At 38.7% G+C, this 18,710-nt stretch overlaps 1 protein-coding gene across 2 annotated transcripts in view; it reads right to left on the bottom strand.

The window, feature by feature from the left end:
• LOC138390787 (GON-4-like protein) overlaps window positions 1–18,710 on the bottom strand; it is a 73,462-nt gene that overhangs the window by 39,806 nt on the left and 14,946 nt on the right. Inside the window, exons 4-11 of one of the 2 annotated variants that reach the window (XM_069480454.1) lie at window positions 11,768–11,958; window positions 10,996–11,070; window positions 10,778–10,828; window positions 6,434–6,484; window positions 6,031–6,126; window positions 4,523–4,642; window positions 3,808–3,978; window positions 406–598 (exon numbers count right to left, since the gene is read on the bottom strand). In XM_069480454.1, coding sequence (XP_069336555.1) covers window positions 406–598; window positions 3,808–3,978; window positions 4,523–4,642; window positions 6,031–6,126; window positions 6,434–6,484; window positions 10,778–10,828; window positions 10,996–11,070; window positions 11,768–11,958 — 948 coding nt within the window. Of the gene's footprint in view, window positions 1–405; window positions 599–3,807; window positions 3,979–4,522; window positions 4,643–6,030; window positions 6,127–6,418; window positions 6,485–10,777; window positions 10,829–10,995; window positions 11,071–11,767; window positions 11,959–18,710 lie in introns of both variants that reach the window. The other variant, XM_069480453.1, reaches the window with a different exon arrangement.

The raw sequence follows: 18,710 nt of genomic DNA, 5'->3' as shown, positions 1-18,710 counted from the left end.
CATTTGACATCAGGCAAGATAGAATTAGGATTCTTTCAATTGCATCATAAAAGCCATTAATTAACACAACGTTCTTTTGGTGAATCAGTGAACCCTCAGGAAGTCATAATACATATAAAATTTTGTGTGCATGTATGTTTCAGGGGATTCAAATCTTAGCATTCAAAAGATTCCCAAAAAGATTCTTCTTCTTCTTTTTTTTTGTATTTAAACACCAGATATGAGCTTTGACCCAAAAACATTCTTTACAAAAGAAGAAAAGTTAACTGTTGATTTAAGATAGATTAGTAAACACAAATTAAATTCTATTAACCCAAAACACTCCATTCTTTAAGTTTCCAACTAATAAAAATGTTACTACAGAGATAATGGACAGAATAAATAAATGCAAACAAAATCATTTACCTTCATTCCCCACATCATCATTCATGAGTCCCCCTAGCCACATCTTCCAGTTCTCATCACCTGCTGTACTGGGATCATACATATCTGGAGTGATGTCTGGAGCTCGGAGCTCTGCCTCTAGTTGGCCCAGGGGAACATCTTTCAGGGGCATCTTAGAACGTGTTCGAAATGCAATGAGACTATCATCCATAGACTAGCCAATGGAGACAGAGGGAAAAAAAGTCACTGAGTGAATAATGTTTCCCAATTCTCCAAATCTCATCATATCCTCTGTGCTTCCTTTCTTTGCTTAAATCACAAGATCTCTCCTCTAAAAAATTTGGATTTATTGTTGTTTGCTTGTCTGAATACTTTAAGAAATAAGCCATGAGTTTGAAACCAACATTTCAAGAACATCTGTAACAGCTTGATTGAGATATAATTCACATACCATAAAATTCACCCTTTTAAATATTAATATATAACTGAGTGGACTTTACTATATTCACAGAGTTATGCAACCATCACCACTATCTAATCCCAGAACACTTTCATTAACCCAAAAAGAAATCCCATACCCATTAGTGGTCACTACGCTTTGCTTCTGTTCCCAACCCCTGTTAACCATTAATTTACTTTCTGTCTCCATGGATATGCTTCTGCTGGACATTTCATATAAATGGAACCATACAATGTGTGGCCTGTCTCTGGCTGTTTTCACATAGCATGATATTCAAAGATCATCCTTATTGTAGATGTATCAGTACTTCCTTTTTATTGCTCAATATTCCATTACATGGATATACCACATTTTATCCATTTATCAGTTGATGGACATTTGGGTTGTTTCCACTTCAGGGCTATTAAGAGTAATGCTGCTATATTTTGTGTGAACATATGTTTTCAGTTTTCCTGGAGTAGAATTGCTGGGTCATACAATAACTATATATAACTTTGTGAGGAACTACCAAACAGTTTTTCAAAGTAGCTGTACCATTTTACATTTCCATCGGCATTGTATGAGGGTTCTACATTTCTCCATATCATTGCCAAAACTCTTTATTATCCATCTTTCTTGTTATAGCCATCTTAGTGGGTATGAAGTGGTATATCATTATACTTTAGATTTGTATTTCCCTAATGAATAATGATGTTGAGCAACTCTTCATGTGCTTATTGGCCATTTGTACCTTTTTTTTTTCTTTATTTTGAGACAGAGTCTCACTTTGTTGCCCAGGCTAGAGTGAGTGCCATGGCGTCAGCCTAGCTCACAGCAACCTCAAACTCCTGGGCTCAAGCTTCCTCCTGCCTCAGCCTCCCGAGTAGCTGGGACTACAGGCATGCGCCACTATGCCCAGCTAATTTTTCTATATATATATTTTTAGTTGTCCATATAATTTCTTTCTATTTTTAGTAGAGACGGGGTCTCACTCTTGCTCAGGCTGGTCTCGAACTCCTGACCTTGAGCGATCCACCCGCCTCGGCCTCCCAGAGTGCTAGGATTACAGGCATGAGCCACCATGCCCGGCCAGTACCTTTTTTTGAGAAATGTCTATTTACAGCCTTTGCCCATTTTTGAACTGAGTTGTCTTTATTATTAAGTTGTAAGAGTTCTTTATATATTATGGATACAAGTCCTTTATCAGATAGGGAATCTACAAATATTTTCTCCCATTCTGTGGGCTGTCTTCATTTTCTTGAAGCACAAAAGTTTTTAGTTTTGATAAGGTCCAATATATCTGTTTTTTCTTTTGTTGCTTGTGCTGTGGTGTTACATCTAAGAAACCATTGCCTAAATGAAGGTCACAAAGATTTATTCCTATGTTTTCTTCTAAGAGTTATATAGTTTTAGTTTTTATATTTAAGTTGATGATCCATTTTGAGTTAATTTTTATGTATGGTGTGAGGTAAGGGTTCACCTTCATTCTTTTGCATGTGGATTTCCAGTTGTCCCAGCAGTATTTGTAGAAAAGAATATTCTTTCCCCCATTAATTGGTACAGCATACTTGTCAAAAATCAGTTGACCATAAATCTAAAGCTTTATTTCTGTACTCTAAATTTTGTTCCAATGATCTGTATTTCTATCCTTATGCCAGTACCAGAATTTTTTTTTTTTTTTTTTTTTTTTAGACAGAGTCTCACTCTGGTGCCCAGGCTAGAGTGCCGTGGCGTCAGCCTAGCTCACAGCAACCTCAAACTCCTGGGGTTCAAGCGATACTTCTGCCTCAGCCTCCCAAGTAGCTGGGACTACAGACATGTGCCACCATGCCCGGCTAATTTTTCTATATATATTTTAGCTGTCCATATAATTTCTTTCTATTTTTAGTAGAGACGGGGTCTCGCTCTTGCTCAGGCTGGTCTCCAACCCCTGAGCTCAAACAATCCGCCCACTTCAGCCTCCCAGAGTGCTAGGATTACAGGCGTGAGCCACTGCGCCCGGCCCAGAATTTCTTGATTACTGTAACTTGGTAACAAGTTTTGAAATCAGAAAGTGTGAGACCTCCAGCTTTGTTGTTTTTCTTTTTTTTCTTTCTTTCTTTTTTATTTTTTGAGACAAGCTCGCTCTGTCATCCAGGCTGGAGTGCAATGGTATCATCATAGCTCATTGCAAGGACAAACACCTGGGCTCAAGCAATCCTCCTGCCTCAGCCTCCCGAGTAGCTGGGACTACAGGTGTATGCCACCACACCCGGCTATTAATAATTTTTGGCTATTTTTAGTAGAGACAGGGTCTCGCTCTTGCTCAGGCTGGTCTTGAACTCCTGAGCTCAAGTGATCCTCTTGCCTCAGCCTCCCAGAGTGCTAGGATTACAGGCATGAGCCACCGCGCCTGGCCTGTTTGTTCTTTTTCGAGATTGTTTTGGCTATTCTGGGACAATTTCTACATGAATTTTAGGAATAGTTTGTCATTTCTACAAAAATGGCAGCTAGGATTTGGACAGGGATTATATTAAATCTATAGATCAATTTGAGAAAGTCTCCCTAAACTATACTGTATCAACTTTCTAAAAGGTTTCTGTTTACTCTCTTGCTCTACTATACTCCATTTCCGACATTTTAACCAAAGGGATTTTTGTTTGATTGTTTAAAGAGAAAAGGTTTCACTCCGTCACCCAGATTGGAATACAGTGGCTTGGTCATAGCTCACTGCAACCTCAAACTCCTGGGCTTTGAGTAGCTAGGACTACAGGCATACACCACCATGTTAATTTTTAATTTTTTAATTTTTTTTTATAGAGACAGGGTCTTGTTATGTTGCTCAGGCTGGTCTCGAACTCCTGAGCTCAAGCAATCCTCCCGCCTCGGCCTCCCAAAGTGCTAGGATTACAGGCGTGAGCCACTGGCCTTCTCACCCTTTTCAACCTTAGCACCAACTAAATTACTCCATTTGACTTTCTCAGTGATATAGATATAGTGTTTACCTGGAAGGAATCCATGCAGACTGGACTGGAAGCCAGCTCCTCATCTACTGCATGCAACTTCTCCATGAAAGCACTATCCCTGGTCTGTTTTGGCTTTGGAGGAGGTGGGGGCCCCATGGGTACTACCTCAGCACTGATGTGCCTGATGGCAGGTGTAGTGACTTTCTCAGCCTGATTAAAAGAGGCATTGTGTTAAAAAAAAAGGAAGGAGGGAAGGGAAGAAACGAAGGAGGGAAGGGAAGAAAGGAAGGGAAGGAAGAAAGAGAGAAAGAAAGAAAAGGAAAAAAGAGAGAAAGAAAAAGAGGAGGGTCTTCCATATGCTACTGACCTTTTCTAATCTAGTTAGACGTACATAAAAACAAAGGCACTGTCACGTATATTGATCTAATTAGGTTTCATCCTATTTCCAGTGAAGCCAATAGAATGCCACTTAGAGTACCAAAAAGTGGGAAATCTAGTAAAAATGGCTTTAGGACAATATTAGAAAACATGGGTATGAGAAAAGAGAGAAACTCTACTAGTTGTGCATTTTTGGCCCTCAGAAAAGCTCTTTCCTTATCAGAAAGTTCTAGTCTTCTCTTACTCTTTATTTACTTAATGGACTTTGAGAATGGATGACAGCCCAGAATCATCCAGATAAATAATCTACTTATACAGTTAAATAATCTACTTATACAGATATATCTAAAATCTCTTTTGTATGATGCTGATTTACCTCTGATAATATGCCACTCTCCTCATCTGTTTCAGTCATCTCAGAAGACTGCCTCAATCTGGATTTCTTTGCCCCACGTGGAGATGAAGCAGTACTTTCAACATCACTTTCCAATAAGCTCTATAAAACAAATCCAGCTCACTTTTATATTTATGCCCCTACTTCCAATCCTTGGAGTTTAAAGTATCTCAATAGGATGAATCACAAAATTCAATCATTCAATTACAGTAAGAGAAAATAAAATTTAAATAGATATCCTAAAGGTGAAAACAGACATCAGTCACTATCCTCATCTGCATCATAGACTGTAAAACTGTAAGGCATTAGTCTAAAATCCTTTTAAAAACAATTCAAAGAACACATTAAGGAACAAGCTATATTCTAAGAACCAAGCGGAAAAAAAAAGTGAGAGAGATAAAATATAAAGATTAAAAAAATCATACAGATATGGCAAGGGTCAAAAAAAATAAAATAAAGATAAAAAAATTAAAAAAGAAACAAGTCAAAGAATATATGAATATATTAACACAGCAATGAAAATGAACAAGCTATAGTTAAACGCAACAGTATAGGTGACTCTCAAATGCATAACGTTGAACAGAAAAAAGGCCAGAAACAAAAGAACACATATACATAATGGGTCCATTTATATAAAGTTCAGAAACAATAAAAATTAAACTAGTGTGTACAGATGCATAATTAGGTGATACAACTATAATAAAAAGCAAGAAAATAATTACCAAAAAGTCAGGATAGTGATTATCTTTAGGGGGAAAGAAGTAATTGTGATTGGGAAAAGCATACAGTGGATGTCCCAGTAATGTTATATTTCTTGACTTTACTGGAAGTTTCATGATTTTTAAAGATAATTACAAAATTATAATAATATAATGCATTACAATTATTTAAGCAGTACAGTTTTATTCTATGCACACATCCGTGTTACGTGATGTATTTCTTTTTTTGTGTGTGTGGTTTGGTTTTCTTTTTTTTGAGACAGAGTCTCACTTTGTTGCCCAGGCTAGAGTGAGTGCCGTGGCGTCAGCCTAGCTCACAGCAACCTCAAATTCCTGGGCTCAAGCAATCCTACTGCCTCAGCCTCCTGAGTAGCTGGGACTACAGGCATGCACCATCATGCCCAGCTAATTTTTTCTATATATTTTTAGTTGTCCAGCTAATTTCTTTCTATTTTTTTTTTAAATAGAGATGAGGTCTTGCTCTTGCTCAGGCTGGTCTTGAACTCCTGAGCTCAAGCGATCCTCCCGCCTCGGCCTCCCAGAGTGCTAGGATTAAAGGCATGAGCCACCACGCCCGGCCATGATGTATTTCTTAAATTAAAAAATTAAGGGATGAAGAGGAGAAAAACACCTCAAAGCAAAGAAATAAACTGAAAAAGGAACCATATCTCAATACTCTCCATAGAACAAGTGACATTACTAAGGAAGCAAAGTATACCCAGCCTTACTAGGCCAAATTAAGCCAAATATTACCAACTAACACTCACTCACCTCTTCAGCAGTCTCATCTTCTTCTTCATCATCTGGCTGGTACTCTTCATCTGAGGAATCATCTTCTTCAAGATGGATATCCACAAACTGAGGAGGCTACATTAGTACAATTAGAAAGAAATGAAGTAATGGGAAACACAAATCAAACATATTTGGAAAATAAGAGGAAAAAAGCAGGCCAGGAAAAAAAATTCCTAAGAACATAACGTGCAGCTAAAGCAAATAACAGGAGGCAGGGATTAAAGTGATTCCATGAGATGCAAACCTAAGAGCAATAAAAAAAAACAAAGCTGGAATTAAAAAAAAGATAGGTCAAAAAAAGTTAACAAATAGGAAGCACTTAAGTTTCAAACCGGATGAAGTCTTTCTGGAAAAGAATAACAATTACCTCTTCCAAGTTTACCTTAATTTCATTGGCCTTCTTAATTGGTGAAATATTCCATGTTGGAATTACCTACCAACAAAGAATATAAATAATTAAGTTGTCTTAACTGAAATAGGTTGTTTTTCATTTTTACTTCCTCTTTACCATCACAAAGAACCATCTACCTAACAAGTAGCTGCAGTGATCTGGAGGTATCGATTATCCCTGAGGGTGTATTTTCAAATACTTGTCAGAGCTGGACAGAAGAAAAACAGGGAGCTGGTGTGGTTATTCACGCCTGTAAACCTAGCACTCTGGGAGGCCACGGCATGAGAATCACTTCAGGTCAGGAATTCACGAACAGCCTGAGCAAGAGTGAGACCCCAGCTCTACTGAAAATAGAAAAACTTAGCTGGGCGTGGTGGAATGTGCCTGTAGTCCCAACTACGTAGGAGTTTGAGGCAGTAGGATCGCTTAAGCCCAGGAATTTGAGGTTGCAATGAGCTATGATCACACCACTGTACTCCAGCTTGGGTGACAGAGGGAGACCCTGTCTCAAGGGAAAAAAACCAAAAATCTACATAAACCTAAGATATTACAGGTTACAGTAGCCTACTGACATCAATTTTTTCTTTTTTTAAGAGACAGAGTCCTGCTCTATTGCCCAGGCTGGAGTGCTGTGGCCCAATCATAGCTCACTATAAACTTGATCTCTTGCGCTCAAGTGATCTTCCCATCGCAGCCTCCCAAGTAGCTGGACTATAGATGCATGCAAGAAAACCCAGCTAATTTTTTTATTAATAGTTTTTTGTAGAGATGGAGTCTTGCTATGATACCCAGGCTGGTCTCTTAACTTCCTGGCCTCAAGCTGGCCTCCCAAAGTGCTGGGATTACAGGTGCAAACCACTGTGCCCAGCCCAATTTTTTTTAATCAATTATATAAATCCACCATAAGTATGCCTCCAAAAAGGCAGCTATGAAAAACTCTTATGGAAGGAGTTAGGGGTGAAGTGTCATGTTATCCACACTTATTTTCAAACAGTACAGGAAAAAATAATAAAGACATATAAAGCAAATATGGCAAAATGTTTCTCCTGGAATCTATTATAGAATTATTGTAATATTCTTTCAATTATTTTTTTTTTTTTTGAGACAGAGTCTCACTCTGTTGCCCAGGCTAGAGTGCCATGGCATCAGCCTAGCCCACAGCAACCTCAAACTCCTGGGCTCAAGCAATCCTCCTACCTCAGCCTCCCGAGTAGCTGGCACTACAGGCATGCGTCACCATGCCAGGCTAATTTTTTCTGTATTTTTCTATATTTTTAGTTGTCCATATAATTTCTTTCTATTTTTAGTAGAGACAGGGTCTCATTCTTGCTCAGGCTGGTCTCGAACTCCTGAGCTCAAACGATCCGCCTGCCCCGGCCTCCCAGAGTGCTAGGATTATAGGCGTGAGCCACCGCACCTAGCCTCAACTTTTCATATGTTTGAAAATTTTTGTAATTGAGGTGGGGAAAATGTTTTATAGAATTTTTTTAAAGTTCTTAAATACTGCTGATAAAATGCCATTGAAGATGTATAATTTCTTCATCATTTAACTGAAACCCAACCAAAATCATCTTATGAACAAAAGCTAACTGTTCATTAGGTTCTGTCTCTACAACCAGCCTTAAGTTTTCATATCTCCTCACAAGCCCTGCTATGCTCTGACCCAATCATTTAGCTCTGTGTAGCTGGAACCAATATAGGGTAAACGGAATGATGCAATTCAGGTCCGTTCCCATTCCCGTGGCTATTTCTGAACCAATCAGTTTCCCTAACTGCCAAATCCATCAGAAAGGCAAGCCAGCATTTAGAAGCATATTGGACCAGCCTGAGCAAGAGCGAGACCCCGTCTCTACTAAAAATAGAAAGAAATTATCTGGCCAACTAAAAATATATATAGAAAAAATTAGCCGGGCATGGTGGCGCATGCCTGTAGTCCCAGCTACTGGGGAGGCTGAGGCAGTAGGATTGCTTAAGCCCAGGAGTTTGAGGTTGCTGTGAGCTAGGCTGACGCCACGGCACTCACTCTAGCCCGGGCAACAGAGCGAGACTCTGTCTCAAAAAAAAAAAAAAAAAAAAGAAGTATATTGGAGTCAGTCTATTAAGCATTAAGAAGTGAAAGACCTAGATTCTAATACTCGCCCAATATAGTCTTTGGTGGCCCAACTTCTCTATACCTATACTCATGGTGAATAAACATAATCCAGAGCCTGATTTGGGTCTTCTTTGTTTTTATTTTCAAATTAAATATAGAATTAATGTTAATTATACCCTATATGTCAAGTAGACTTCACAGAACTTCCATCTCATTGATGGCTGCTTTCAGGTTCATTTGGGGGTTTTTTTGAGACAAAGTCTCACTCTGTTGACCGGGCTAGAGTGCCGTGGCGTCAGCCTAGCTCACAGCAACCTCAAACTCCTGGGCTCAAGTGATCCTTCTGCCTCAGCCTCCCGAGTAGCTGGGACTACAGGCGCACGCCACCACACCTGGCTAATTTTTTGTTTCTATTTTTAGTTGCCTAGCTAATTTTTTTTCCCCATTTTTAGTAGAGATGGAGTCTTGCTCATGCTCAGGCTGGTCTCAGAACTCCTGAGCTCAAGCGATCCTCCCGCCTCGGCCTCCCAGAATGCTAGGATTATAGGCATGAGGCACCATGCCCGGCCCCACAGGTTCATTTGTGATTACCTCCTGGAGAAAGATGAAATTTCAATTTATGCAATAAGAATTAGTCAACTAGACCAAAAAAATGTGATGTGAATGCCAAAAAAAAAAGGTCAATGCAACCTTAGGTTGCATTAAGAGAAATATGGTATCTGGAACACTGGAGGCATAATCTAACTTTACACTAGTTAAACCAAACATGGTTCAGTAGATTCCATTATGGGCATATTTTTATTTTTATTTATTTTTATTTTTTTGAGAAAAGGCTTTGCTCTGTCACTCAGGCTACAGTTCAGTGGTGTCATCATAGCTCACTATAACCTCAAACTCCTCAAGCTCAAGCAATCCTCCTGCCTCAGCTTCCTGAGTAGCTGGGACTACAGGCATGTGCCACCAAACCCAGCTAATTTTTCTATTTTTTTGTAGAGATGGGGTCTTGCTCTCACTCAGGCTGGTCTGGAACTCCTGGCCTCAAGCAATCCTCCTGCCTCGGCCTCCCAGACAGGCATGTTTTTAAAAGGATATGAGCTTGTGCAAGAGTGAGACCCTATCACTACAAAAAATAGAAAAATAAGCCGGGTGTGGGGGCACATGCCTGTAGTCCCAGCTACTTCAGAAGCTGAAGCAGGAGGATCGCTTGAGCCCAACAGTTTGAGATTACAGTGAGCTATGATGACACCACTGTAGTCTAGCCAGGGCAACAGAGTAAGACCCTGCCTCAAAAGATATAACATAACATAAATAAAATTAAATAAAATTAATAAAATAAGTAAAAAGATATGGACAAACTAGACACACTCAGAAGAAAAGAATCAGATAGGTGAGGGTAGTGAAAGCCTGGAAACGTGAAAAATAATAAGAAATTGGGGGACTGTAGCCAAGAAAAGAATGTTAATAAACGAGATACTAGTTTTCTTCAACTACAGGAAAGGTCATGTGGAAGAGTAACATGCTCCAAGGAACATAACCAGGACAAACAGACAAAACTACAATATGTATCTTGGGTCCGTAAGGCAAATCTTCCTTACTATCAGAGATAGAATGTACTCCCTCAGGACTATCACCTCCCTTGTCACAGAAGGTAAGCACAAATTGGACAAATATTTGTTCAGAAGGATACAGCATGGTCTCAAACATCAAAGAGCCTGCTGTACCAGAATACTTCAGAAGTCTTCAACTGGTTTTCATACTTTACTGTGCAAAAGACTAAACTGTTGTGTTTTCAACAATGCATATTCTCAGGCCCCACCCATGGGTCCTGATTCTTAGGTCTGAGATAGGCCCAAAAGTGTGTGTTTTTAATAAGCACTCCTAAGGGACCTCACACCAACGTGATTTTGATGCAAGTAGTCCTTGGAACTCACTTTGAAAAATACTATTCCAAACACTTTGGCACGTATGTTATAACATGAATAGAAAAACTGGCCTCACTCATTGATGCAACTATTCCAAATGGTTATCTATCTAGCACTTCCAAAAAGCAGTACTTCACATCAATTAAAGTAAAAATAAACAATGATAATAATTTCACATATTGTGCCCCTACTTATCTTTTACAAATATTTCTTTAAAGAGGTGAACTCACACCATAATCTTTCCTATATTTTTTTCCTACAAGTGACTTGAAATTATATACTATTTACCAAGCTAAATAAAGAACAAAAAAGAACACTTACCACTCCTTTCTCCACTACTTCCTTCAGTTTAGAGCGTGTCATTTTAGGCTCCTAAGCAGAGGGAAATACAAAGAAAATAATTAGTAAAAATCTCCATGTGATGTTAACTTTACCCTCAGCTGTCAAACTGTTTATAAACTCCCAAGTAACCTCTACAGTACTCAGTTTACAGATAACTCTGCTATATGACATTAAAAGAGTGACAATCAACTACTCACAAACATTGGCATGTCTTCTGTCTCACTGATGGCTGCTTTCATCATAGCTACCACATGTTCATTTGTGATTACTTCCTGAAGAAAGATGAAATTTCACTTTATGCAATAAGAGTTTTTCACCTAAACAATACTCATCTCTGTGTAACTCTGCTAGACCTACGTGGAAGACAAATGAGAGATCTATACTCAAATAGCTTCAGATTAGGGTAAATCAAGGCAATTGAAGGCAAAGAAGACAGAAGCAAGTTTTGGACAGAAGCACACAGCTTCAAACAATGTAGCAGCAAATGAACCAATTTCATTAGCTACTATTAATACTAGGAGTAAGACTGGCTCACATAAAAAGAGATCCTGAGGTAACTAATTATATGCTTAAGAGAAAAAAAGTAACAATAGCAAAGGTTCTGCAAACAGCTGTGCTGCTACATATCAAGAATAGCATTCACATATGTACAAAATACTATAAATTGTTAACTGGCATCTTCTCAGACATATCAACCCACAAAAGAGTAAATACACTATGAACAGTATCATCTTTGAATCTCCTAGCCAATGCAGTAAACAATCAAATAAGTGGATGGAAACAGATAAACAGTTTACCTTCCCATGTTCAGATTTCAAACATGTGCTGAGTGCAAGGAGAAAGTTATCTTAAATACATAAAAATGTACATATTTAAATTGGTAATTCATCTACCAAGAGTCAAGTATTTTAATTTACTTCCCATGGAAAATTCCCCTTCCAATTACACAGCTGCCCTAGTCTTACTCACATGAAGGATGTTTCGCACATTCACTGCTGTTAGGTTGTGCTGCTTGGCACCATCCTCTAAGGTACGGTCAAGCATGTCGTCCAGTTTCAGATCATAACCCAAGGGCCTTTCTTGACCCCTTCCATCTCGTTTCCTCTTAGTACCCTTTTTCTTTTTTCTTCTTTTCTCACTTTCTTCATTGTCTTGCTCTTCTGCAAATAAACCAAGAGCATCACCAGAATCTCCAAAACAGCTGCCCTAGGAACTTAGCCCCAAAAGCCAATGGTAAAAGAAAATCAAGCTGCCAGCTGTCTGGCCCTGAGAATCAAAGACGACTATGTGATAGGACAGAGGTGGTGACAGTGGAGTTGGTAATGGTACAGCAGTACTACCAAAAGCCAACGTTCACTGAATATTTATTTTATGTCAGGGACTCTTTTACGCATGTTGTACATGTTAATTCACTTACTCCTATGAGTAACAATCCAGTGAGGTGGAGACTATTATTTTTCCCACTATATAGACAAGGAAACTGAGGCAGGGAGGTTAAGAAACTTTCCCAAGAGCTAGTAAGTGACAGAGGCGTGTTTTAAAGGCAAACACCCAACCTGGGCAATAGTGAGACCCCATCTCTATAAAATATGTTAAAAAGTTAGCTGGGCATGGTGGTGCACACCTGTAGTCCCACCTGCTCGGGAGGCTGAGGCAGGAGGATCGCTTAAGACCAGCCTGGGCAATACAATGAGACTCTGTCCCTACAAAACATTTCAAAATCAGCTGGGTGTGGTGGTGTATGCCTACAGTCCTCTCCAATATAATGGAATGCATCTTAACAACCTGGGGGGAAAGTACCAACCTAAAATTTTATACCCAATGAGCATATTCTTTAAAAATGAAGGCAAAACTAAGACTTTTTTTGCAACCCCCCCTAAAAAATCTGAGATAAGTCACTGACAGCAGGCCAGACCTATAAGAAATACTAAATGAAATTCTTCAAGATGAAGGAAAATGATCCCAAACAAAGGCAAAGAACTTCAGATTAGATCGAGAGCACCAGAAAGTTAACTATGTGATAAATATTTATTACATAAATATTGACTGGTTAAAAACCAATAATAATAATGTCTTGTAGGACTTAAAACATACGAAGTGAAATATAACATTCAACAGCACAAAAGACTGAGTAGGTAAATGGAGTTAAACTCTTGCAAAGTTCTTGCATTGTTTGAGAAGCAGTAAAAGTACTAATTTAAGGTAGATTGTAATAATTTCACGGATGCATAGTATGAGTCTCTAGGAAAACATGTAAAAGAAAAATAAAAGAACATAAAACTAAAAAATGAATATAGAAGAAAAAATGGAAAAATAAAAAGTTCTTGACTAATTCAGAAAAAAGAAGAGAAAGGAGAAAAAAGGGAATAAAGAAGAAATAGAAAAACAGAAAATGGGCCGGGCATAGTAGCTCACGCCTGTAATCCTAGCACTTTGGGAGGCCAAGCGAGGAAGGAGGATCGCTCGAGGTCAGGAGTTCAAGAACAGCCTCATCAAGAGTGAGATCCGTTCTCTACTAAAAATAGAAAGAAATTAGCTGGACAACTAAAAATATATATAGAAAAAATTAACCGGGCATGGTGGCACACGCTTGTTGTAGTCCCAGCTACTCAGGAGGCTGAGGCAGGAGGATCGCTTGAACCCAGGAGTTTGAGGTTGCTGTGAGCTAGTCTGATGCCAAGACACTCTAGCCCAGGCAACAGAGCAAGGCTCTGTCTCAAAAAAAAAAAGAAAGAAAGAAAAAGAAAAACAGAAAATGCAATCATATCAGAAATTACATTACAAATAAATGGACTAAATACTCTAAAAGACAAACATTCAGATTAGATTCTCAAAAAATAAAAAAAAAACAACTTTAGTGCTATTTATAAGAGATATACTTTAAATATAAAGGCACAAAATAGTTGGAAGTAAAAAGATATAAACACTTATACCATGTAATGAATATTGGATACAAAATCGACTTTAAGGCAAGATAGTAAAGATAAAAGGAACATTTCATGATAAACAAGTCAATTCAACACAAAGGCATAAAAATGCTAAATTTGTATGCCCCTGATAATACAGCTTAAATATAGAAAACAAAAGTTGACAGAAAACAAAAGGAGAAACAGATAAATCCACCATCATAGTAAGATTTTAACAAATATCAATCAGTAACTTACATACCACCAGACAAAAGAAATCAGTAAGGACTTAAAAAATCTGAAAAAATGATTAACAACCTTAATCTTACAGACATATATAGAACATTATACTCAACCTAAATGACATAGTTAGAAGACCCATAAAATACACATTCTTTTTAAGGGTACATGAAACAGACTATATGCTAATGAAATCTCAAAATTTTTCAAAGGTCAGGAATCATACAGAATGTGTTCTTTCAACACACTGGAATTAAACTAGAAATCAATAAAAGAAATATAACTAGAAAGAGCCTCAAATGCTTTTATCCAGAATATATAAAGAACTTAAAACAACTCAAGAACAAAAAACAACTCGGCCGGGCGCGGTGGCTCATGCCTGTAATCCTAGCACTCTGGGAGGCCGAGGCGGGTGGATCGTTTGAGCTCAGGAGTTCAAGACTAGCCTGAGCAAGAGCAAGACCCTGTCTCTACTAAAAATAGAAAGAAATTAGCTGGACAATTAAAGATACATAGAAAAAATTAGCCGGGCATGGTGGCACATGCCTATAGTCCCAGCTACTTGGGAGGCTGAGGCAGAAGGATCATTTGAGCCCAGGAGTTTGAGGTTGCTGTGAGCTAGGCTAACGCCACGGCACTCTAGCCTGGGCAACAGAGTGAGACTCTGTATCAACAACAAAAAAAAATAATAATAATAACCCAATTAAGAAATGAGCAAAAGATCTTAATAGACATTTCTAAAAGGAGACATAGAAATGGCTGACAGGAAAGTGAAAAAAATATTGCACATCATTAATCATCAAGGAAATGCATATCAAAACCACAATGAGACACCACCTCACTCCAGTTAGAATGGCTATTACCAAAAAGGCAAAAGAAAGGAAGTGTTGGCAAGGCTGTGCAGAAAAGGGAACATTTGGCAGGACTTTAAGTTAGTACAGCCACTATGGAAAACAGTATGGAGATTCTTCAAAAAATTAAGAACTACCATATAATCCAGCAATCCTACTACTGGGTACATATTCAAAGGAAATGAAATCAGTATGTCAAAGAGATACCTGTACTCCCATGTTTACTGCAGCACTATTTATAATAACCAAGATATGGAATCAATCTTGTACAAAAATGGATAAAGAAAATGTAGTGTATATACATGATGGATTACTATACAGCCATAAAAAAGAATGGAACCCTGCCATTTGCAATAATGTATAGGTGGACCTGGAGGACACCATGTTAAGTGAAATAAGCAAGACACAGAAAGACAAATACCAAATGATCTCACTCATGTGGGGAACTGAAAGAAAAAAAACGGGTTGATATAATAAGAGCAGAGAATAGAACAGTAGTTACCAGAGACTAGGGAGAAGGGAGAAGAAAGGATGGAGAGAAGTTGGTCATGGGGTTCAAAGTAACGATTAGATAGGAAGAATAAGTTCTGGTGTTTAACTGCACAGTACAGTGATGATGGTTAACAGTAAGTACTGTATATTACAAATAGCTAGAAGAGGCCAGGCATGATGGCTCATGCCTGCAATCCCAGCACTTTGGGAGGCCAAGGCAAAAGGACTGCTTGAGCCCAGGAGTTAGAGATAAGCCTGGGCAACATAGTGAGACCCTGTCTCAAAAATAAAAATAAAAATAAAAATAAATTAGCGGAGTAAGGTGGCATGCACCTGTAATCCCAGCTACTCAGGAGGCTAAGGTGGGAGGACTACTTGAGTTCAGAAGTTCAAGACTACAGTGAGCTATAATGGCACCACTGCACTCTAGCCTGGGCAACAAAGCAAGACCCTGTCACAAAAAAAAAAAAAAAAAAAAAAAGCTAGAAGAAAGGCTCTTTTGAATGGTCTTACCACAAAGAAATGATAAATGCTTGAGGCAATGGATATGCTAAATATTCTGATATGCTAAATTTACATTATACAAAATACATATGTACCGAAACATCAAATTGTACCACATAAATATGTATAATTATTAATCTGTCACAGGATTTAAAAAGAAAACAAATGTAAAATTATAATGTATCATTTAAAAATGATACCGAAGGCTGGGCACAGGGGCTCACACCTGTAATCTCAGCACTTTGGGAAGCCAAAGCAGGAGGAGGCCAGGAGTTTGAGACCAGCCTGGGAAACACAGTGAAACCCTGTATCCACAAAAGAATAAAAAAAATAAAAATATTAGCTGGATATGGTAGTGCACACCCATAGAACTCAGGAGCCTAACACAGGAGAATCACTTGAGCCCAGAAGTCTGAGGCTGCAGTGACCTATGATCACGCCACTGCACTCCAGCCTAGGCAACAGAGTGAGACCCTGTCTCTAAATAAATAAATAAAAATGATAATTAAAATAAATAAAAATTTTAAAATTAAAAAAATAAATCAGTAACAAGACGACAGCCAGAAAAAATCCCAAAATATTGAAAACTCAACAACATGCTTCTAAATAACCCATGAATCAAAGAAGAAATCCCAAGAGAAATTAGAAAATATTATCAGCTGGGCATGGCGGCTCATGCCTGTAATTCTAGCACTTTGTGGGAGGATCCTAGCTGAGGTGGGAGGATTGCTTGAGGCCAGGAGTTCAAGACCAGGCCTGGGTAATAGTGAGATCCTGTCTCTACAACACAGTTAAAAATTAGCCAGATATGGTGGCATACATCTGTAGTCCCAGCTACTTGGGAGGCTGAGACAGAAGAAGGATCACTTTGGCCCAGAAGTTTGAGGTTGCAATGAGCTGTAATCATGCCAGTGTACCCCAGCCTGAGTGGCAGAGTGAGATCCTGTCTCAAAAAATAAAAAAGATAAATAATATTTTCAACTGAAGTTAATTAAATATAGCACATCAAAATTTGTGGGGCACAGCTAAAGCAGTGTTTAAAGGGAAATTGATACATTAAATACTATCATTAGAAAATCAGAACGGTCTCAAATAAGTGATCTATGCTTCTACTTTAAAAAACTAAAAAACTAAATACAAAGTAAGCAGACAGAAATAATACACAAAAAGCAAAAATCAGTGAATTAGAAAAAAGAGAATAGAAAAATTATTGAAACCAAAAGCTTGTCCTTTGACAAGACCAATAACATTGAAAAATCTCTAGCCAGAGGTTCTCTTAATGATTAAGAGAAAAAGAAGGCAGGGTACAGGGGCTCATGCCTGTAATCCTAGCACTCTGAAGAGGATTGCTTGAGCTCAGCTAGTTCAAGACCAGCCTGAGTAAGAGTGAGACCCCGTCTGTAACAAAAAGAAAGGGAAAAAAAAAAACTCAGCCAGGAGTTGCAGCACGTGCCAGTGGTTTCAGCTACCCAGGAGGTTGAGGCAGAAGGATGGCTTGAGTCCAGGAATTCGAGGTTGCAGCGAGCTATGTTGATGCCACTGCACTCTACCCAGGGCAACAGAGTGAGACTCTGTCTCAACAAAAACAAACAAGGCAACTGAACACTGGTCCTCACAAGCCCCACCCCTTCATTAAAAAAGAAAGAAAAAAAAGAGAAGACACAAATTACCAATATCAGGAATAAAAGAGCAGATATCATTAAAAATCCTACAGGTATTAAAAAGATAACAGGCCAGGCCAGTGGCTCACGCCTGTAATCCTAGCACTCTGGGAGGCCGAGGTGGGTGGATCGTTTGAGTTCAGGAGTTCGAGACCAGCCTGAGCAAGAGCGAGACCCCATCTCTACTAAAAATAGAAAGAAATTAGCTGGACAACTAAAATATATACAAAAAATTAGCCGGGCATGGTGGTGCATGCCTGTAGTCCCAGCTATTCGGGAGGCTGAGGCAGAAGGATCATTTGAGCCCAGGAGTTTGAGGTTGCTGTGAGCTAGGCTGACGCCACAGCACTCTAGCCTGGGGAACAAAGTGAGACTCTGACTCAAAAAAAAAAAGATAACAAAGAAATATCACAAACAATGCCAATAAATTCAACAACTTGGATGCAATGGACAAATACCTCAATAGACACCAACTGTCTAAGTTAATTCAAAAAGAAATGGAGGCTGGATATGGTGGCTCATGCCTGTAATCCTAGCACTTTGGGAGCCCAAGGCTGGCAGACCATCTTTAAGACCAACCTGAGAAACACAGCAAGATCCCACCTCTATGATACAAAAATTAGCTGGGCATGGTGGTGTCCACATGTAGTCCCAGCTACTTGAGAAGGTGAGGCAGGAGGATTGCTTGAATCCAGGAGTTTGAGGTTGCAGTGAGCTATGATGACAATGTTACACTCTAGCTCATGCAAAACCCTGTCTCACCAAAAAAAAAAAAAAAAGAAAAAGAAATAAACAGATCATTAAATAGCCCAGTATCTGTTAAAGAAACTGAATTCAGTTAAAACCTTCCTACAGTGAAAATTCCAGGCCCAGATGGTTTCACTGGTGCATTCTACAACACATTTAAGAAAGAAATAATACCAATTCACACAAACTCCTCCTAGAAAAAACAGAAGAGGAGGAAAACACTTCCCAACTCATTGTACGAGGACAGCATTACCCTGACACCAAACCAGACAAAGACTTTACAAGGAAGGAAAACTACAGACCATAGACACAAAAATACATAACAAAGTATCAGCAAATCAAATCTAGCAATATATAAAAGGGTATTATATCATGACTGAAGGGGTGGCTTATCCCAGAAATGCAAAATTGGCTCCAAATTTGAAAATCAGTCAATGTAATTCACCATATCAATGGACTAAAAGCAAAAACAAAACATAATCCTAATAGATGCAGAAAAAACTTTGCACAA

Source organism: Eulemur rufifrons, chromosome 8 (genome assembly GCF_041146395.1).
Source record: "Eulemur rufifrons isolate Redbay chromosome 8, OSU_ERuf_1, whole genome shotgun sequence".
Lineage (NCBI taxonomy): Eukaryota > Metazoa > Chordata > Mammalia > Primates > Lemuridae > Eulemur > Eulemur rufifrons.
The sequence above is the reverse complement of the archived record's forward strand: the minus strand, read 5'-3'. Positions and strand labels throughout refer to the sequence as shown.